The 22,500-nt window shown below is 34.1% G+C and overlaps 3 protein-coding genes across 8 annotated transcripts in view; 2 read left to right on the top strand and 1 right to left on the bottom strand.

Moving 5' to 3' along the window:
• The window catches only part of Tbca (Tubulin binding cofactor A), an 8,897-nt gene extending 6,566 nt beyond the window's left edge, over positions 1 to 2,331 (top strand). For all 3 annotated transcript variants that reach the window (XM_027381899.2, XM_027381905.2, XM_027381912.2), the window contains exons 3-4: positions 175 to 299; positions 520 to 2,331. In XM_027381899.2, coding sequence (XP_027237700.1) covers positions 175 to 299; positions 520 to 597 — 203 coding nt within the window. In that variant the 3' untranslated portion in view covers positions 598 to 2,331. The remainder of the gene's footprint in view (positions 1 to 174; positions 300 to 519) is intronic.
• LOC113828821 (programmed cell death protein 7) lies at positions 1,325 to 12,199 on the top strand. The gene is made up of 7 exons (XM_027381852.2): positions 1,325 to 2,158; positions 4,905 to 5,048; positions 5,291 to 5,512; positions 5,743 to 5,929; positions 8,844 to 8,948; positions 9,618 to 9,759; positions 11,882 to 12,199. Exons 1-7 carry the CDS (start codon positions 1,325 to 1,327, stop codon positions 12,012 to 12,014), a joined length of 1,767 nt encoding a protein of 588 aa, XP_027237653.2. The 3' UTR covers positions 12,015 to 12,199.
• A 1,508-nt stretch (positions 12,200 to 13,707) lies between these two features.
• Positions 13,708 to 22,500, bottom strand: part of Arpc1 (Actin-related protein 2/3 complex, subunit 1A) — a 17,993-nt gene continuing 9,200 nt past the window's right edge. For all 4 annotated transcript variants that reach the window (XM_027381863.2, XM_027381872.2, XM_070120978.1 and 1 more), the window contains exons 6-10: positions 22,020 to 22,137; positions 21,697 to 21,875; positions 16,958 to 17,061; positions 14,362 to 14,542; positions 13,708 to 14,110 (exon numbers count right to left, since the gene is read on the bottom strand). In XM_027381863.2, the coding sequence (XP_027237664.1) occupies positions 14,072 to 14,110; positions 14,362 to 14,542; positions 16,958 to 17,061; positions 21,697 to 21,875; positions 22,020 to 22,137 (621 nt within the window). In that variant the 3' untranslated portion in view covers positions 13,708 to 14,071. The remainder of the gene's footprint in view (positions 14,111 to 14,361; positions 14,543 to 16,957; positions 17,062 to 21,696; positions 21,876 to 22,019; positions 22,138 to 22,500) is intronic.

The following is a 22,500-nucleotide window of genomic DNA, read 5'->3' as shown; positions in this document are numbered from 1 at the left end:
TGGATGCATTGCTGTGCGTGTGTGCATTGTATGACAATGTGTAGTATTTTTTTATGGATGATTGGATAATAGATATGTGAATGATGATGTTATGGTTTGAATATATAAATATTCTAGAATTCTTGTTTTTATTTGTGATAGGAAAATTTAATGTTGCACATTTTTTTTTTCCAGGTCAAGAAGTTTACTACATCAAAAAGCAAGACCAGCTGCTGCAGGAAACACAGAATGTTATTCCTGATACCCAGAAACGCCTCAATGCCGCCTACCATGATCTGAAAACCCTTGTGGAAACAGAGGTAACTTGACTGACCATTTATTTTGGCAAGGGGAGAAGAATTGTATGGGTGTTGTCATAGTGTCAAGGGATTTCTGTGTTACCCCTTTTAATTCTCTTTATTACTTTATTTTTTCATGAAGCATTGAAGTTGTAAGAAAGTAATACATTTTAACTGAATATATGAGACATCAGCAGCACATTATTTTATTATTTTGAATTGTTTTCTCATCTACTTACAGACTGAATTGGAAGAAGCAGAAGAGTATCTTGCAGCCAAGGCTGTCATTGAAGAAAGTGCCTCTCATATTACAGCCTAAATCAGTCCTTATCGTTATCTGCACATGCATGCTACATCTGAATTTGGACTCATTCCACACTCAGTGAAATTTATTTTAATTCTGTTTCAAAGTGAAAGAAAAAGAAAGATTGAATAAAAGAGTATTAGCAGATGTTGATTGAAAATTTGATAATTGAAATAGTGAAAATAAATATTGGGCATTTATTTTCAGAGCTAAAGTGTGTGCTAATGAAATCCCTTTCCTAAACATAGATGTGATATAATACTTAAAACTTGGGCCTGATATCGTAAGACTGATTGCCTATGTGATGCTTCGTCGCCTTAAAACTGTGATTGTGTTAATTTTTCACATTCTTGGATTACAGTTTGTTTAAAGCCAAGTGTAAAACATTAATCTGACTCTCATTTCTCTGTTATTGGACTTAACAAACATTACAAGCTGTTTTTCTTTGAAAAGGTGCATTGTGTTACTAATTTTTTCTGATTTTGGAAATAATCAGAGGGGCCCATTTCTTGATATTTCTTTTTAAACTATTACTTACAAATAGGTGTAAGAGTGAATAGAAGAAAAGATAGAAAATTATACAAAGAACAACTGCCTGAATTGTAGCTTCTATCTTGTTTAAACTTCTAATTTAGTCCTAATGGGGATCAATCTATAGGTTTGATTCATTTTGTCCTTACAATCCATTCACTATAAATTATTAACACAGCTTTAGATTTTATCATAACCTGACATCACTAGTATGGATACAAGTAGAGTTCCTCCACCAGTGGTCACAAATGGGGCCCCATCACCTATAGAGCTGAATGATGGAATGAATAGAGTTCCTGCACCTGTAGGATTCAACAGAGGTCCTCCACCAATGGGTCAAGGGCCTCTGCCCATGTATTTTAACAAAGGACCACCACCGATGGAAATGGCTGGACCACAACCATACATAGGATTTAACAGGGGGCCTCCTGCACCACTCAGCAGGGGACCACCACCTTTTGGTTTGAATAGAGAACCACCACCTTTAGGGTTTAGCACTCCACCTCCACCAAGAGGAGCACCACCCCCCCTAGGAACACAGATGCCATTAGGATCCTCACCACAATTAGAACATAGTAATGTTCAGTTTGACAGCTTCAGCAACATTCCACAAGACCATGAGCAGCTGCCAGTACATCTACAATCAACTGATGATGGAAATGGCAGTACACAGAGTAGTCATCTGCCACCTCATCTCCATCATAACCCACCAAAGAGAACATTCCAAGGAGAACATTTCACTGTAAATGACTTCATCCAGCCTCCACCATCCTCCTCTGTGCATCCACCTATTCCTAGTACATACCAAGGTCATGCAAGTATCTCTAGCCAGCAGTATTACAGTAAATGTCACAACACCTCTTGGCATGGTGGCCCATCACCCAGTTCTAGTAACACAGAATCATCTACTTATCAAACCATTTTTGAAGAAGAAACTGATGGGTTAGATGAAGACCAGAAGTGGATAAACAACTTTGAGCAAAGAATCTTGCAAAGATGCCAAGTACAGCCAGCCAAGAAGAACCTACCAACCAATTCTGTTAAGGTGAATATTCGAGGGCTTTGATGTACTTGGCCTCATCCTTTTTTTTATCTATGGTATTTTTCCTTCCTTTGTCTTTCCTTTTTCTTGCATTTTCCTTTCTTGTTCTTTCTCATTATGTCTCATGTAGCAAGTAGACATTTACCACAGCAATTTAATAAAGTAATCTGCAATTACTATGATTTTGATAAGTATCCTGGATTTTACTTTGCACTAAGTAGACAGTCTTTGAATTTAGATTTTTTAAGATACTAGCATGAGCTGTAAGGTCTAGGCCACTTTAACAATAATAGATATGATTTTACTAGATATTTGGTGAAATGGTTCACTGACATTATATGTAGGTAAATAGAAAAACAGCAAGTATAAATATTCATATTTAGACATATTTGACATAACATGGAAGTGAATATTTCATGCAGATAAGTTACACTGCAAAAGGGACATTCAGACAATGTACTTATTATCTAATTAATTGAATTACAGTTGTTACTGCTTTTTTCTTAAAGAAATTTAAGGCTTGTATTATTGAGGAACCTCAAACCTCATGAAAGGACTTCAGGATTTGCAGTAAATTTAAACAGTTGTTTCTACTTAAAGATTTGTAAGGGAACACAAAATTTGTGAAGTTCATCAGAGATCTCCAATTCAGGACTCGTTTAAGGCAGAAGGTTATGTGCATTCAGTTTGATGTGTATTGCATGGGGACTCACAGAAATGAGGATAATGATCATTTGATACGTTGGTTGAGTTGCTGTTATAAAACCCAATTACAAATGCCATACCAAACAACACATCAGGATGCTTGTGGATTCTTCCCATCAAGGGGAAGATTAGAACCATGGGAAGCATAAAACTACCACCCCTCTCTTTATGCTCTTGTTTGCAACACATTTTAGATAATTAAGCAAAAAAGTGGCTTTCAGCCATTATTTAAGTTTTTTTTCCCCCTCAACAAATACAACCAGGGCCAAAAGAGCACATAACTGTTTAGTGTGCACAACTTAGAGCAGGCTCAACTGTGCATGACACAATGTCATCCCAGTGTGAGAAGTGATCTATGACTTATTATGAAGTCATCCCAGCATGATTGAGTTAAATGGTTATCCACTTTATAGATCAGGGCTTTCTATAAAGCTCATTGTTTCATATACTCTCAAATTCTTTCCACACATAGTTTTACCAATTCAAATGACAAAATGAAACATAACAGTAATTATGACCAACAAAAAATCAGAACAAATGAAAAATTGTCTACATAAAAAGAAACAATACCACTATGATTACGTTTTCTTTAGCAGGCATAGGAAAACTTTTTTCACCACAATTGATAAGGAACTATTGATAATTGAAAAGATATTAAATAAAATGTTGTTAATGATTGTGAAAAGTATATACACATGAAGTGAGGAAGAGTAAAAACTTTTGCTCTGATAACTGGATACAATTGCACAACCATTTGATATAATCGATTTTGGAAAGTGGAATTACCCTATTGTAATGAAAGAAATTGCAAGAAGGGAAATATGAAATATCTCTGCATTGCAAAATTAAAGCAACTACAATGTTCATGTAAAAAGCATATAACTGTAATGCAGACAGTAAATATATTTTTTCTTGCATTGTCAATAACTGACAGTATTACAAAAATGATTATTAGATTTGATGACACAGTGAAAGGATTAACTGTATATTAACAAGAGAAGAAAGAGCCTGTGATCAAGAGGAAGAAAATTCTGAAATAGATCAGTAGCTCAGGGTTCTGTTATTAAAAAATATTAGATGATTAGCATTGGTTTTCATGGTATGCGCATTTTATAAAATCCCTGACCACAGCAAAATGAATGCAGTAATAAGTCATAAGAATATAACAATATCACTGACTGACAAAAAGAAGCATGAGCAAGTAAATAACAACTTCAGAAACTTTTAATAGTTTCAACACTGTCAAATTAGTAATAACCTTTGTTGTTGATGTGATAGATAATGTTCCGTAATCAATAGAATAAATAAGATAACTTTGCAAATTCAGTAGATATATAAACTACTAGGTAGAAAAGAGGTCCTGAAAGTGAAAATGGAGTTGATGATCTTTTTTTCTTCTTTGCCTTCTTTCCTTCTTTCTCCTTAATTTCAGCTTTATGTGTATATTTAACCTTTTATTGACAGGTACGCATATAGCTGTCATGACTTATTGGTGTATTACGTTTATACACATCATGACTCGATGTAGGGAGGAAGCGGGTGGGCTGGCAGTGCATAGCACAGGCCCAGCCAGAAAGATTTGACTTTTGTATAATGATTACAAAAGCAAATTGTCAAACTGCCAGGTTTATCTGGGGATTTTACTCAAACCAATGTTACAGGCGCTCTGTTGTCAGTTAATTTAGCTTGAACAGTAGACAGTATTTGTTTGTGTGGATGGGCCGTTAGACAGTCCAAGGACTTTCAGATGCGCACAGCAAAAATAGAATAGCTTATGTTTGAATTATTTGTCAAGGAACTACATACATTTCAAAACAAACTTTCCTTTAAAGTAAATAAACAAAAACATTGAGAAAGATATTTTCTGGTGAACATTATTAAGCAAACAAAACTAAGAGATGAAGCATGAATGGATAAGATATAAGAAAGAGAATTGTGATAATGAAAGATACTTCAATTAGATTCAAAGTACCAGGGCAGAATAGGAAAGACAGCTGTGTCTTGGTACATTTATAATTTTTATTTATTTATTCTGTACTTTCAGCTCTCAGATGTACAGGAGATGATCAAGAAATTCAGGACTTTAACTCAAAGATTAGAGGAACTTCGAGATGAGATGAGACTGAGCTGTGACATAGCAGACGATCATATGTGGAATAATTTAGTTCTGGAAGCTGAGGATATTAAGGTAGATTTGATACATTTTTCAGTACACTATATATAGGTCATATAAAAGGCTTAACAGATTGCATTCTGAAAGCTTTTCAGTCTTTTTTATTATTCTACATACAGAAAACATATGGTTAATATTTCCAATTAGTCATTGTAAATGGGATGGACAGATTGTATATTTATTGTCCTTTCTTTTGATTTTCTTTTCAGTTTTCATTTTGACTAATGGAGGACTAATGATACATTTTTTGTAATTAGGAAAAGTTGCTCAAAATAGAAAGCCATTTCCTAGATAAGGAATTCATCAGCTCAGTGAGGCAGTTGATAAGCCGCAGAAGAAACAAAAGAAAAAAGATCAAGAAACAAAAGGAGAGGATGAAACGTGACAAAGAAGAATTGAAACTGGCATGGCAGAGAGAAGAGGAAAAGATTGATATTTGGAGGGAGAAACTTGAGGAACAAGAAAAAGAAAAAAGAAGGGTTAGTGATTGGGGAAAAAATATGAAGAATATTGTTTTTATTGCTTTATTTGTACAATGGTTTCCTGAATATTCCTTGTTCCTGATTGTTCTAATAGATCTCTTACTATTCTATTGAGTAAAAATGATATTTCAGTGTAATTGAATTTATATATTTAGTTGGTGTTTAAGAGAAATAATTTTAAGAATCTATATAGTACTGGTAGAAGTATCAATTTTCAAAACCTACAGGAAAAAGCTGTTGAATTAGAAGCAGATAGTATATTAGGAGAGGTCCGGCAGAAGCAGACAGAGGCCTCTCGCATGCAACAATTGTTAGAATCCCTGACAACCCTGCGGCAGGCAAGGATTAATAAAGGTGCTTCTCATGGTTATATGTCAGCTCCAATAGATGATCTTCATTTTTCTTCTACCAAAAGTAAGTGGTATTTTTCAACCAATGGTTACTTTCTAGTATATTTTATTAGTGACATAGTATTTATAGAATATTATAGCCTCCAAGATTGATTTTTGCAGCAGATGTTGCAGTTTATTTTAAATATGCATAGTCAGCCCAGAGCTAACCATTAAGAATAAATGCATGTGCATAGGCCTCCAAGGGGAGAGGTTTTTACAAGCCACTGTTACTCTAGTTGTAGCTTTCAAATTTTAAGAAATTACAGATTCTAAGGGTCTGAAAGCATATTTTGAGAACTGCAAATTTATATTTCTTTTTCTTTATTGTAATGCACCACATTAAGGATGCATGACCATATTTCAATACTGTTATTTTACTGTTATAGATAATGAGACTGTACCACTACTAAAGAGACAATAATTGTCTCTGTAGAGAAAGAAGAAAAAGCAATAAATCCATAGATGTGAATACAATTTAGAAAGTTTATTTTTAATTAAGTTTTCTCTCTTAAGGAAATTGCAGTTAATTACTGTAAACAATTAGAAAACATGTTAGCACAACAGAACAAGTTGTATCTCATTAAATTAAGATAAAACTTTTTAAGAAATCACTGTTTTTGGTTAATTTTTTTTCTACTTTTAGTGATTACTGATGTCTTATGTACATATTCTTGTCTATTTGAGATTACAATATTTAATTTTTTGCAGTCTGTTTTGTTTAGTTTTGAGTTTCTGGAAAGAAAGGATTATAGAAGATGGTTATAACTCGACAAAAACTAGTATATAAATCACCTTCAAATTCTTTTATCTTTGAATCACTGAGTTAAAGAAATATTCATATTAACCACACAGTCCTATATCCCACAATTGTGGCTAGTTATTGAAAATATGCACAGTCCTGTAAGCCACAAATGTGACAAAAACTAGTGGCATTTTTCCTGTGATTTTTTTCTTTATGAGTGAGTCATCAACTTCACCCATGACCCTCCCCTTGTAGGTCCACCTTTCCATGAACCAATGGCATTGTCACATTTTCGTCTCTTTCTTCTTGTGAATGAAAGGTATTTAGTGTTATGTAGTCATTCTGCTACTGTATGGGATATTTCAACCAGCCATAAACTTTTTTTTCAACCTGATCAAGGTAATAGTTAGCAGAAATAGCTATATACAATGTTATAAATGTTATAATAGGTTGTACCACACAAAACTATCAGATTTTATTGAAATGATTATATAACCTTACGTAAGCAGCTACTTTGACGGGTGTGTGGTTTATAGGCTGGGTGCACATGAAGACTCTTGCAGTGACAAGATTCCATGCCTCCCCTTTGCAATGTTATTTATCTTTTTCTGCATAAGTGTCTTTCCTTCTTCTTCATAATATTCCATAACCTGTAATACAACCTGCAGGCAGGAATAGGATCCTAAGCATGGAAACATCCTCCCTGGAGGAAGGCGCTCTTCCAGTCATGGCTCATAGACAGTACATTCCACACTCTTTTATTGAGGGAAATAGAGATAAAGCCCTATCCAATTTGCCAAATGAGTCTAATTGCCTTCCAAGTGTTTTTGTACTTGTGGCAAGTCATTTCTGTAACCCCAGCCTTCAGCTGAAATGCTCAAGACAGCAAATTTGCATCAACCCAGCCCACAGCCAATTTTTTTTATGACTTGATGGTCAACTCATGCAGATTGTAGGGGCTAAAATATTTTGGGTAATTATAGATATCATCATTTTCACTATAATCCAGAATCTGCCTCACTAATAACATTAAGTGGTGACCAAAGGTAATATGTATTTTTCGAACTCGCTAAATAATATGTGGATAAATGAGAGCTTGTTGTGGAGAATGCATGTACACATTGTTCACCCATGCATATGAACCCAGATTTATAGTGCATGTGTGAGTGCACCCAGATGGAGACATGTGGACTTAATTTTTCAATTTCTCAGTTAGCTAGTATATTTAATACTGTCTAGTATCAGTTTTTGAGCCTTAAAGCAAAAAAAAAAAAAAAAAAAGCTATCCCCCTACCCCTATACCTCCCAGGACATTCTATATGTCTTGGTAACGTCTTAAATGCAGTCTTCCCTGTATATCCTTCTAAACTATCAGTCATTCCCTTCCCCCTTCCCCTAGGACCCTCTCTCTTTTCATACAGTCAGCACTCATTCATTGTGTAGCTGCTCATATTATTTTGTTTTCTCTTTTCTCATTCCATACGTTTATTTAATATTCAGGAGTTTTATGTGCGATATTTGATACTGATAGCATATAAAAATATACAGATAAATGTACCCGCATAAGTTCTTCAATTATGCTTTCTATGATCTGCAAATTTTATGTAGCATTTTGTAAATCATTCTGTTTTCTAAGCTTATATCAAGTGCAATCACGTTATGCTGTAAATACAACTATTTTACATTTAATAGAAATACAACGCTAAACATCAGTAATGAAAAGCCTGTGGCAAAATGTTGTGTTCACTGCACTATTGTTTTGCGAAATGTCTCTGCACATTGATGGATCTGCAACAAAAGAGTCAATTAATAGAGCTTGTGACCTCACCTGATTTTGCTTTTCTTGAGTTTGTGGGACTTTTTTTTTTTTCCACTAATGCTGTCAATATTGATACTGTTATTTCTATCATAGACATCATAAATACTATAGTCTTATTGACATTACTAATTGCAATATTAGATGCCAGGAAATATTTAACAAAAAAAAAAAAAAAAGTGTAAACAGGTGAGACAGGTAGTACTCATAACTGACTGATTGGTGACTTAGTATGTGTAGAGCCATCCAAGTGTAAAAACGATTACTAAAGTAAACACAGTGGACATGGCATTTACACACATGCCATCCCTGGTGGCTTAGCGTTAAACTTGTGACATAACATAGATTTTAACTTATTTTGTGTTTTCTAATTTGTAGAAGGCATCAGTGAAGTGGTAGCAACTCAGGTTAAGGAATACCAGCTAGAGGAACAAACGCTTCGAGTGATGATGGGTGAAAGTGCAGCCCAGAAACCTTCTGACGGTAATGTTTTTTTATATTATACATATATTATATATGTATATATACACACATATATATATTATATATATATATATATATATATATATATATATATATATATTTTTTTTTTATATACTTTATTCACTTGTATCTTTCTTTGTTCTGTTGCATTATAATTGTTACTCTCACTTGTTCTGTCTTTTTTTAGCTGTCTCTTTGTCTCCTTGTCCCTTCCCCGCTCTTCTAAACTTGTCTCTCGACTGGTTTGTTAAAATTGTGCAAAGCCTGAGCAAATGAGTATTCATTAAACAGGCTTGCCTATACACAGAAATAAATACATATCTGTCAGTCTAGACATGCATATCTATTGGATAGATAGCTAAGTAAATGTATATCTATCAAATAGATAGAGAGATATGCCTTATTTCAGTATATATGCATGTCTGTATATATGAATATTAATTGAGTTGGGCCTAGCACAATTTTAACAAACTGGCTGTATGTGTTTCTCTTTTTGTTTCATGTCTCTCTCTCTTTATCTCTCTTGCCTCTCCATCTGTCTCTCAATCTTTCCTCTCGTCTCTTCTTCTCTCCTTTCTTCTCCTCTCTCCATCTTTCCCTCTTTGCTAAAACTGATTGACTTCCATCTGCACATGTATCCTAATTTTGCTTTTTTATTTCTGTTGTAAGGGAATGAGGTAAATGCTGTTGTTAGTAAAAGAGAGGCAGCAATGAGGAAGCTGCTTTTTGGTGACTTTACTCCAATCAACACTGATACAATGAAGGAGTTTACTGCTGCGGACAACAATTGGGAAATACTTTTGCAAAGAAGGTAAATATTTTGGAACCATATGTTCTGAATGTGCACTAGAATGGGACAATCATTTAGGGCATGGATTCCCATGGTCATAAATGTGTTTAGGGTAGTTTCATACTTGTGAATAGAAAAGCTCCCTATAAACAATTGGGCCAGAATGTTTCCTTCATTGAGTAACAGGTGTTACTGTAACTCTGTTTCAGGATTTTTATGTAAGAAAAATATAAAGATAATTGACAGGGAATTCAATTATTAGAGCCTGCATGTGAGTTTCTGGTCATATGTATTAGCCTGTACATCTTTTATGAAGTTTACAAAGCAATAAGTACATAGAATTAATAAAAATAAAACAACAAAAAGTTACTCCATCCCAACTCTGTTAACTGGTTACTATCATCCATTGTTTGACATTTTCAGTTGAAAATATTCTTCTTTTAATGAATTACTTCAATGATTGTTCTGTTGTTGTTACATTGCATGTATATGAAAAAAATATTCCACAGAGGTCAGTTGGCCAGGTATCACTAGTTATAATGTTTATTATTTTCCATATAAATGTCACTAAAGTATTAAGTACATATCAAGGTATTACATATATTTAGGAATAGTACCTGAGAAACAAAAAATATGATTCTAAAATGGTTCCTTTTGCATTTTACTTTATATAGCAAATCAACCCACTGATTGGATTGCAACAAGTTTGCATGGAACACAGTTTGAGTTTTCTTTTCATACATGAGATTATTGCAGTAGATAAATGATAATAGTGAAAATAACTTAACTTTAAATATCTTTCCAATTTCATTATTCAAAAAAAAAGAAGAGAGAAAAAAATGTTAAGGTAATATTTTGTCTTTTTTATTTTTTTAGGGGATAATGTTACCCGAATAGGAAACCATGTTCATCTCATTTTTAGGAACAGTGATTATTTAACCCCCTTATCTTTAGATATTTTATACAATTATCCAGTTTCTGAAAGAGGGGCAATGATTCCCCTGGGGGAGAGCTCAAAAGAAACACAATTGTATGGCAAGAAAGTCACAGTTTCAGTTTGTTATCTTTTTATGAGCAAAAAACTGGGAACATAGGCTCTGTGCTCTTAGCTGTAGCACATACAATTATTGTTTAGATAGTGAAGCTAAAAAGATATTTATAAGCCTACTTTTGATGGACTGCTCAATTACTGGCACCAGGGCCAAAAAAAAAAAAAAAAAAAAAAACCTATTTAGTGAGCATAATGTGGAGCAGGCTCAATTGGGCATGAAGTGAGAGGCTATTATCCTCATTTGTGGGAAGGTCAGCCATGCTGTTACAGGATGTCACCTCAAAGTTAAGGCATTAGTTTAACCTTGAATTTTTGTTGGTTTTATATAAGTAATTGATCTTCTCTCTAAAGGCGTCAGATTTATATGGTTACTTATTTTATAGAATTTCCTTGAGTCTTGTGCTCAAAAGTATGGTTGAAATTTCAGAAAATCAAAAAGGGTTCTTCATGCTGTTAGTATCGAGATCTATATTTTATAACTAATATTTTGGTCAGGACAGATTGATTGAGGACAGATTTTCTGATTGTTACAATGTATCAACTGTATGGATTTTTTTTTTTTAATCATTTGATTTTGTCAATTGAATATTGTTTCAAATTAAAAATTTGGAGGTGTTATCTCCATTATTAATCCATTGAAACCAGGTACATGCAGTCCTCTGTATTTTTATTGTTACTCATAAATGGTTTAAGTGCCTAGTCAAAGAAGATTCAATTACTTGGCCTAGCTAACCTTGCCTACGAACAGCAGTCCTTGAATTTTCATGTAAAAGATTTTATTTCTAATACAATTAATAATTAAAGTTATTATCATTATTAACAACATTATTAACAAAATAGCAGTAAAAATAAAACCTTTCCTTTCTAAAAGTCCAAGTAAACAGAAAAGATCAAGTAGGCCTCATAGCTGATGCTTTAGAGACTAAGTACTATTGGAACCAACTGTGTAAACAAAATCATTAAACTAAAACCCTCTGGACAGGGCATGTATGCTGTAGATGCCCTCTGAGGGCGTTAAAACTGAAGGCTTTAAAACTTTGCTTCATTCTTTAATTGCTTATTTACTTATCTTTGGCCACTTTCATTCATCAGGTTTGAATGGGACCGGTACTGTACAGAGGACAACACGCCCCTTGCCTCGTCCATTCCCATTAATTGGGTGATTCCTCCAATGCACCCATCAAAGGACTGGGCACAATATCAGAACAAAGTTACTCTGTGTTAGAGCTGTGACGAATGACTCAAGTTGTAGTTCCTGATGTTTGATACATTTCATTCATCATTATTATTTTGGAAATTTGAGATTAATTACATTCTTTGTACTTTTCCATGTGAAATGGAGTGGCTCTCTTCAGATATGTACTCATGAAAAGTGTGGTTTAATCTTGTGAAATAAACTAATTGATTGTCCCCATATTTGTTAGTTTCCTTTATTACAGTGCTAAACATATATTGAAAAAGATTGTTATTAATCTTGATGCTTATGTCTCCAGAAATTGTTTACCTATACTATTTCAAATCCTTTTTCAAATCAAATCATGATAGTATCAGATAACCAATTAGTTTCAAAGCAAATACCTCCTTTCAGACTGATGTACAAGAGAAGCAAAGTTTCAGGATGAATTCTGTAATCACATTAGGATATTTGTGTAAGGAAACCTGGTTTAAAGTGCAAAGAGTCTCTATGCTAATGCACTGCTTCCCCTTAGTTTAATTTGAAACTATACAACTATATGGCTCATATTCTTTTTCTTGGACACAAGTGGTGTTATTTATATATGGTTTTCACTTCAGATGTTTAATATTAATCATAATATGACTATGTTAATAGTAGCTTTAGTTTTTGAAGTATAGCTCTTCATTACTTTAAGGAAATAGCATTAACGAATTCTCAGGCATTTCATGAGTGCAAGTATTATAGATCCTTAGCTTAGTTTATTGTTGCTTTTGAGGAATACATTTTGTGACCCATACCTTCCTTTGCTTTAGTTTTTATTTGTATTACACTACCTGTATCATAGGAAAGGCTTTCCTTAGAATGAGAATATTCCTGTCACTCTCAGCTGATTAAAAGCTTGTAACATGCAGTTGATACATACCACATATTTTTTTAGCTGAAAAGTAATTACTACAACTACTAGGAAAAACGCTTCAAAACTAACAGCAATGCAGTACTCATAATATTGCTACTGCTAATAGCTGTACTCATATATTTGTCAGTATTAGGTGGGGTCAGTACCATTAGAGAAAGTTTTGCATTAATTTCTTGCAGAAAGCCATTGGTTCCCAACCTTTTTCATTCTGTGGTCCAAAAAAATAAAATAGTTATCTCAATTGCCCCATTGTTTCTCATCTTTTCAGATTCAGTTATTACTTGGGAATAGTATAATGATATCAAATGCTACAGGACAGAAACACTTCATGGAAAGATTCCAATACATTGATATGTGAGAGATATATATAAAATTCACTTTAATTTGACATCATAATTTTCATGTTGTTCCATGACCCCTCAGAAAGTACCCTGTTACCCCCAGGTTGGGAACCCCTGTAGTAAGCAATACTTTTTTGTATAGAAATTTCTAAGTGGAGGAAAACTGCATTTGACAATACTTTGCAACTCTAGGAACAGGTATCTGTTCCCCAAACCTTGTCAAATTCATTTTCCCTCTTAATCTTGGATACATGGTCTCTGCTATAGTGAAATTTTTCACTTTTAGCAACTTCTTTGATGACCATACCATAAGGGGATGAATAATATAAGATGGTTTTCAGATCAATAAAAATATAGAAACAACATGAATCTCAGAAAACTGGCAAAGAAATATTATTGATCTGAGGATTAACGACAAAATACGTTTTTGTCATAATGGAAGTGAAGGATGAAATACACATGGACAGAAATCAAGTAAACACAATTTCCTCTTTTTATTTTATTTTTTTTTTACTTGGAATGCTTTACTTAACACTGGTCAAACAATGGAGGTACTTGTTGTAATAACAGTTAATAGTTGACTTCATTTTATATTTAGGTAAATTAGCTTCATTAACACATTAAAAACAAACACTTGTAAAAAATTCTCAAGCAATTGGAATGGAATCACAACTGGATTAGGAAATAATTGTTCCAAATTCAATCTACAAAATTCCAACAAAATCACACAATCATCATATTTGAATATTTCCAGCAATTCCTTCATTTTTTAAATCATCTCCTTTGACTGCAAGACCAAACAGCAACATCTGAATATAAACTGGATATGGCACATGTTCGGCATGGACTTAGTTCATGTGTAGATCTCCAAGGGACTGCTCCAAGGACTGTGAATGAAAGATAAATGAAATACAATAATTATTTAGTAGATAAATGGACAATTCAAAATAAAAGAATCTGAAAAGAAGAACTAACTTTATAACCATTTCAACCCTATGTCAATACAGGCTAATTTTGCTTTTGAATAGTTTTAAAAGGTTTTATTTAGATTCTTTCCTTGTCCCCTCCCCTACAGAAAATTAGGAACATTTAAAAACAGATATCATTCTTGTCTCAACACTTGCCGTTTTTAACCCACCTTAAAGTTCCAGATAACAAGTTGAGAGTCCGCTCCACAGGTTGAAATGGCATTGGCTCCACTCTTGTCACCAGAGAAGATGGCCAGGCCAGTAATGGTGTTCTGATGAACAGTGGCCAGGGTTGTGTCTGATTGGTCAGAGCGAGCGGTGCGGTCAAGAGACTGGAACTTCTTCATGGCACTGTTGACAATTTAAGAAAAAAATAAGTAGATAGCAAATCTTTATGAGCAATGTGCCTTTCAAAATCCCATGAAAAATTATATAAATGATTAACTGATGTGTAACTATACCACATTGTCAAGTTCTTTATCATTCCCTACAATCTGATACTACAAAGACTTTTTTTATAGGTAGAGTATAACTTAATGATATAAAATTATACTTAAAAAGAAAGTGATGAAAAACAGATGGGATGAAAATTCCAGGTTTAACAACTCTCATGTTAAATCTATTTTATAATGACTAGAAAAATAGAAAGATATGAATACTAATAGTAAAAATTCAAACACTGAATAACAAATACAATGTGAGGAAAAAAAATCTACACAAAGTACACACATTTTCAAACTATTTCTCCTGGCGTGCATAAGTCATATACAGCAAGACCAGTTGATTGAGCTAGATAGCCAGTGAAGAAAGAAGTATCTAGCAACTATGAAATAAGAGAATCTGCCACATCAATCAAAACATAGATGAGAAACATCTATTCCAGTATTTCTACTTTGTATGCATGTGTATGTGTATGTGTGTGTAGCACTAATATCTAATATTTTGAAATTATATATGGATGTTTTTTTTCCTAGATGAAAATGTTGGCCATCTTTCACATCAAAATAAAAAAATCTTGCAGCTGCTGTAGGGGGAAAATCTTTGTTTTAAAAAATCACACAGCAGTGGAAAATGTCTGCAATACATCAGCTATCATCTTAAAAATCTCCCAGCAACCTTGGAGGAAAAAACCTATACAAAAAATAAGTTCCATTTTACACCTGCAAAATGTGTAAAAGCTAGTTGAAATTAACATTACCCATAACTCATTACACAAATTTATCATTTCACTTAAACACTGTCTATCACTTCTAAACCTAGAATTCATTCAGTGTATCAAATGTGCATTTTGAACCTGGAACCACATGGCTTAAAATTGTTTTGTTCCTCTTTTTTTTGTAAATTTGTAGCTTTCTGAGTTAAAGCAATCACTTAATACATATGGCTTCTGGTATGATCTATAGACTTACTCTTGGATGAAAGTATGGTCAGAGAAAAAATCACTTACAATTTACAGTCAAAACATCTATGAATCAAATACGTTAAATACGTGATTTTAGGCAAATAAAGGTATTTTGTTTTTTGGCATCTGCAAATACTTTTTTATTTTTAATATAATTATTGTAAGTGCAAAAGGAAAATATTTTTGATTCTTTAAAATACTTGAACTGACTCTTTCCAGTTTTATCTAAAACAAATTATTGGATACATATATGCAAAAAATAAATGGAAAATGTTGACTATAAAAGTAAAATATATAAAAAGAAATTAGAGTAGAATGGTAAAGCTAGTTGTACTACTGCAACAACAAACATAAAGGATAACAATCACAAAGATATTATCTTAGAAATAATATAAGGTATAAATTAAAAAAAGATGAAAAAAAGAAAAAGAAAAATCTGGCTTATTACTCATCTGGGGAAAAGACCTAAAACGTACAACAGTCACCAACAACTAGCACTTATTTTACAATACAAAAATTAGCCACTCTAGTGCCACCTCATCTAAGTTCTATGCAAGTCACATTATTCAATTACGGAACAACTATTGACACGTAGTCTTAGAAACCTAACTGCCTTGCCAACATTCAACATTCGAATATGCCAAAAAACAAAATTTTGGGATTCAACTTGGTTTCATTTACTATGAGGATTCTCTAATTTGTCTTTCCAAGTTTAACCATGTACAGTACAATTCACAACCAGCTTACCAACATCTTACCTTTCAATGGGATTCACTTCTCTATGTATCAAAGAAAAATTTGGAATCTAAGTAATAATAATTTAGAAAAATATTTATATAATCTAAGCTATTCTGATGTGCCTTGAACCAAATATATATTATGGAGACAAGCTGTAATTTTAAAAAAGCACTTTCAACATCATAAAATCTGTAATTCTTATTATTCACATACACTCATCTTTCTTAGCAACTTATCAATCGTAAAACTAATCCTATATGCGTCCTTCCAAAACTTGTATGATGCTATTTTAGGATTCTTTGAGCATCTTTAAAATAGTAGTACTTTGTTTCTTGGTGAATCCTCATATCACAGTTGCTTATTCATGGTTAGCATTACATCTTTATACTTTGGATATTATCATTTTTTTCTTACAAAATTAGACATGTTGTTCATGTTCCATTTTCAAAACAAGATGCATTATAAGTAGCAGAATATCTACATTTTGAAGATTCTTCTAAATTTGTTTTATATAATTCTTGAAACTTCAAAAGATGAATATAATAAAATTCACTACTCTTTCCTGTGGATATAGATGCATCATAGAAAACAAATATATATGAAATGGCAAAGAAAATTATCCTTACCTAAGGCTTCCAGTCTCCTTCTTTTGTGCAACATCCAACTTTGTTACAAAAGTCAGCTTTCCAATGTCATCCACACTGTACAACATCGGGCAACATCCATGACCCTAAAACAATAAGGTAAATTACATTAATATTTTTATAATCAAAATCATGAACATACAAGTGCTTGCATAACACACTCACAACACCCATCCACACATCACTGCATACAGACAGATACACATTAACATACACATCATAGACTATAAAGAAAATTAAAACACCTAGATGGAGTAAAAGGAAAATCTGCAAATGGATGACAGACTTCCTACATGCACGACAAATAAATACAATAGATACAGAGAAGCACTACTACATGGACATGACTAGCTAGCAGAGTACCTCAAGGAAAAGTTTTGGCAATGTCTATCTCTTTCATCAATGATTTAGGCTCAAATATCAACCCAGATAACCATCAATACAATTTTGTGGATGAAGAACTTGGAAAATGGAATACAGCATCAGTAATAAAGGTTAGCCAAAGTAGAAATTGGCAGTTTCCCTTCTGCACCCAGCTGCTTTGTTACTGTAGTAGATGGGTTGCATCTACTACTTGAACTGGTCTACATCTCTTTATGGAGTGTTTGTTGTGGGTGTGAGTCACCCACTGTTACAGCTTGGTGCTGTAGGTGAGGTGAAGATCAAGAGGGTGCCATAGAGGCTCCCAGTCAACAAAGGGCATAGCTGCCCTTGGGTTTCTGCTGCTTGGTTGAGGTTCTCTGGAGGATTGCGAGTTGATGATCCTGGTTCTGGATCACGAAGCTTAAGTATCCAGAAGTGTCAATGACCAAGGAACGTGGGGAGCCAGCAGTCTGATGAGAGCTGTGAGGTGTCAATGTCAAACTGTCAGGTTTTAACAGTGAGTTGCAAGAAGCACCTGCTGGTGTGGAAAGAGCAAGGACAAGGCTATGGGCCTGACGCAATCCAACCTGGGAAATAAAATGGAGCTGAGTTGTGCAGGTTGCAGGTCGTGACTGCTACAAGTACTCCCCCTCCAAAGAGAGATCAAGGAAATACTGAACGTAACACTCCAGTGGTCACCAGTGTGGTAAAATGGTGGCTCCCACTGTTATGGCTCGGGGAAATGGTATGTACGGGGGAGCCAAAGAGTCTCCCTTGTCAGTGAAGGGCATGACTACCCTTGTGTTGCTGCTCCTTGGCTGAGCTGCTCGGGAGGATCATCAGTTGATGATTTCGGTTCAGGATCTCAAAGCTGTGTCAGTGAACCCCACACGAGGGGAGCCTATGGTCTAATAAGAGAGCTGCAAAGTGTCTGTGTCGATCAGTCAGGTCTCGGAAATGAGTCACGAGAAGCAACTGCTGGTGAGAGAGCGAGGACAAGGCTGTGGACCTGGGGTAACCTAACCTGGGAAATATGTTGATCTGAGTTATGCAGGTTGCAAAGTCATAGCTACTACAGATGAACCACCAGACAAGTGTTAGATGCATCCCATTTACCACAGTACTCCAATCACAATAATAGGCTCCTAATACCTTGTAGCTGCATTTTAAAATCAAATGGAGGTTCCCTTCACTTCCAGTGTCTTTATCTAATAGTGACAAACATACATTTTTTTTTGCCGATTTCGATGAAACTCACACCCTTTTGTTTAGACCCCTGCCTGATCCCTGTGGTCATTTTTTTTTTTTTTTTTTTTTTTTTTTAATCAGCCGAACAGTTTTGAATTATTGTCAAAAAAATGAAAAATTGCGAAATCATTTTGAAAATTGACAAAAGTGCAAAAATTATTTAAAATCCATAAAAAATTATACATGCATTCTGATGTGATTTTTAAACAGATTCATCCCAGATCTAGTGCTTGTTCAAAGTAATTTTTTCGATTTCGACTTTTTTTTTTCTTTCTTTCTTTCTGTTTTTCGTTTTCTTTATATTTCCATCACTATCTTGGTATCAACAAAATAAGGTATATGAAAAGTCTTGCATGTAACACTTTCTCAAAATATCACGTAGTGATGTATGGTGGCAGTGATCTGGGGGTGTCTGTAGGCCTACATTGACCATTTTAAAAAATTTCTCTGATTTCATATCTGAATAGAACAACCTTTCTACTATATGTGGAAGCCAATTTTTAGAAATCAATCTGATTTTTTTTGGGGGGGTAAATATTTTAAGAAGGCTACTATCTCGACACCCTAAAAAGGGATACTAAAAATATATGACTTTCATAAGACGCACATGAAAATATTACAAATCCTTATTGCAGCAGCATATAATAGATCTACTATTCGGCTACAAAATGAACCATAATACGTTAAAATCGGACTGAAAATACGTGTGCTATGAGTAAAAATGTGAAGGACCTAAACATCACGATCTTTTTCCTTTTCATTATTTTTCCATTTTACATGACAAATCATGTACAAAATACTTGTATATGAAACAATTATCTATTATTTACCAATTATTGTTGCTCTAATGGGGTTTTACAACGCATAATACTGGTAAAAAAAATAACCATTCTCCAATCGGGCGGGTATCATACATGTACCGTTCTCAGTGTGGCCAGGCGTCGCCAGACCATGACACACGTCTTTGCACATGCGGATCACTAGTTTTTAACTCTACAGGGCCACATTGCCAATTTTCACACTCAGAATCCCTTGAAAAGATGAAATACAAGTACGGGGCTGTGTAAAAATATGTAAATAAGGTATGTAAGCACATATAGATCGTTTTCGTGTACCCCATGACCTTTTGTTTATTTCTATTGCTACTTCCGTTTGTTTGTTGATTGTTTATTGATTTGTTTGTTTGTGTTATCCGATATTTCTAAAAGTTAAGAACACATTTTAAAGAGATTCTAACCAGAGATGTGTTTTCACCTAACTTAGACACCTATTGCACTTTGGTGGTGATGCAGACTATGGTTCAGATTCATGATTTTTTTTTTTTCTAACTCAAAAAGTTATGAACAGATTTTAACCCGTTGCCGCTAGGTGGCATGTACGTACATGCCATGGCTGTTGTGGACCGAATGCCGGGGGGCATCATGTCTCATCGGATGGAGGTTGTTTTTCTCCGATGGTAGCATCTTCATTTATATGGTTAAGATTTTAGGCAATGGCACCTAAGATAAAGGTATACCTTCAAAATTTTAATATTTTTATAAATTTTAGCACAATAAAAGCTTTTAGGTGCTAAATGTTGCTCGCAAACTATCCATCGAGCCGGGCGCAAACATGAAACTGCCGATGTGCGCCAACAAGCCCGTCCATACGTCCACTTGCCAAACATTTTTACCCGTCGGCAATGGGTTAATGAAATTTATACATGAGGTGTGTCTAGGCCTAACTTATATTCCATAAAATTTTGGTGGTGATCCGGATCATTTGGCAATCCTCCCTCCCCCCCCATATGAGGGAGGGAAGTTGAATTTTTAAAATGTTTTATTCATAGATCAAACTAACTATGTATAATGAAAACAAAGAAAATAAAATACTCCATATGAATAGCTTACCATACTTATTTATTTGTAAGAAAAATTTCTTTGTTATTTTTTGGATGCTAGCCATATTTATTAAATTCCAAAAAAATCAAGGTTGGTCTCAGCTTATGTGAAATTTAATATGCTTTCAGAAAATAATCTCATATCTTTATCATCTCTAATCATTGCGTCACAATTGCCTATTTTATAAGATAATGTGAAAAAAAAAAAAAAAAAAAAAAATTTAGGTTGACAACGAAAATGGCTGCTACCACCTAAAAAATAACAGTCAGGCCTTGAAATTTTCAGGGGAGAATTGAAGGGCCTGAAACTCCTTGAAAATACATTAAACTCGATTTCGGCAAGATGGACAAAAAATGGCAAAAAAAGACCAGAACGGTCCCCTTAATGCACTATACTCAGGAGACAGAGTACTAATGTACTCTGTCTCTTGACATGAATATGTTAATACTCATGTTAAAAATGAAGGTTTAATTAACAAAACATTTAAAAAACATACTGCTGCATAATTGGTCTGAGACCCCTTTGGAGGCACATATCGTCATATAAACTACATAGAAAATACACCACCTTCTTTGGATGAAAGAAGCAAAATCTGTGACATAATTATAGTGTACAAATATGTTACAGAAAGAGTAAAGTTATATGACTTTATAATTTTGAACATAAGAAGAATGAAAGAGCACAGTAAAATGTTGTGTGTAAAACGAGGAGATAGGGATGTCAAATAGGAACAATCTCCAAATATGTGCATCAATTTAACTATAGCAGACAGGCCCCCTGAACTTAGCTCTTTCCCTATATTGAAACAACTTGGTAAAGTAAAATAAAAAATAAAACAAAACACTCACACACACACAAAAGAAAAAAAATTAAGTTACTTATGGTAAAGTAATAGTATGAGGACCCCTACCACATTTTTCAAATGAAAAACATACAACTTCCTCATACATTATGATGAATAGGTGTGCTTTTGGATAGAAATGGAAATAGAAGCTAGGAAACATACTAAACAATTATTAAGCTAAATTTTGCAAACTGGCTTTACTTACACACCAGATACCAATGTACTTATATGGTATGAAGTAGTGTTGTGTACTCTTGTGTATTGTAGTAATCTTCACATGAATAATACAATGTAAATACTAAAGAATTTTACTAATTTTACAATTTAATATTTTTCATGGCTATGAAAAAATGGAGAAAAACAAAAACAAAATTGATATAACTTACCACTGCAACTAGAGAATTGAGCGAGACCCAAGACACAGCAGTAAATGGCAGGTACTGGGTCTTTAGTTGGGTCTTGGACATCTCCTTGCTAGCATCCGCAACTGTAAGACTGGAATCATGTCCAACCCAGCACACTCGGTTGCCATCAGCAGAGAAACTAACACTGTGCACCCAACCACCTACAAGAGGATATGAGACATTAAGGAGAAATGTATTTTCTATCAAATTAGTATTTTCACCAACTGCTTTGAAGTATATTCCTGAATATGACTGCAAACTTGATACATGAATAAGAATGAAAAGGGTCACCAAATCTTTCTTACCTCCTCCAGTTGAGTTAGAGAATTCAGTCATCAACTGACCAAGGGGCATTTTAGCACCCCATGGAGTAGGGGTTGGTTTTGGCTCAATATCCTTGATCCAAGCAGAGAAAATCCTTACCTTTTGAAACAAGATTTACTTTGTTAATGACTGATAATATTAAAAACACATGAATTATGTCCCACAAATATCCATTTAACATTAAGGGATTCAGATATCACCTGTACAAATCTAACCCAATAATTCTATCAAATGGCATAGTCTGCAATTAAAGCAGTGATGCCTGCCAGATAAAAATTGGAGAAAAAAAAGATAAGACACACAGTCACTCCTTATTTTGTGCAGTAAATGAGCATGTAGTCCCCCACTTTCCCAAACTATGTCTCCACTGTTTCCAATGGGCCCAGTCCCAAAGTCCCTAATCCTGGTCTGGTGAGGCATCACTGCTTTTGTTGCTGGCTGCATATATTGCTCCCAATTGGA

Source organism: Penaeus vannamei, chromosome 1, assembly GCF_042767895.1.
Source record: "Penaeus vannamei isolate JL-2024 chromosome 1, ASM4276789v1, whole genome shotgun sequence".
Lineage (NCBI taxonomy): Eukaryota > Metazoa > Arthropoda > Malacostraca > Decapoda > Penaeidae > Penaeus > Penaeus vannamei.
This window is presented reverse-complemented; position numbering and strand designations above follow the sequence as displayed.

Coding starts and splice junctions, on each gene's coding strand:
- LOC113828821 (XM_027381852.2), top strand. CDS start 1,325: ATGGATACAAGTAGAGTTCCTCCACCAGTGGTCACAAATGGGGCCCCA. Junction 5,513..5,742: donor AAGAAAAAGAAAAAAGAAGG/GTTAGTGATTGG, acceptor CAAAACCTACAG/GAAAAAGCTGTTGAATTAGA. Junction 5,930..8,843: donor TCATTTTTCTTCTACCAAAA/GTAAGTGGTATT, acceptor TCTAATTTGTAG/AAGGCATCAGTGAAGTGGTA.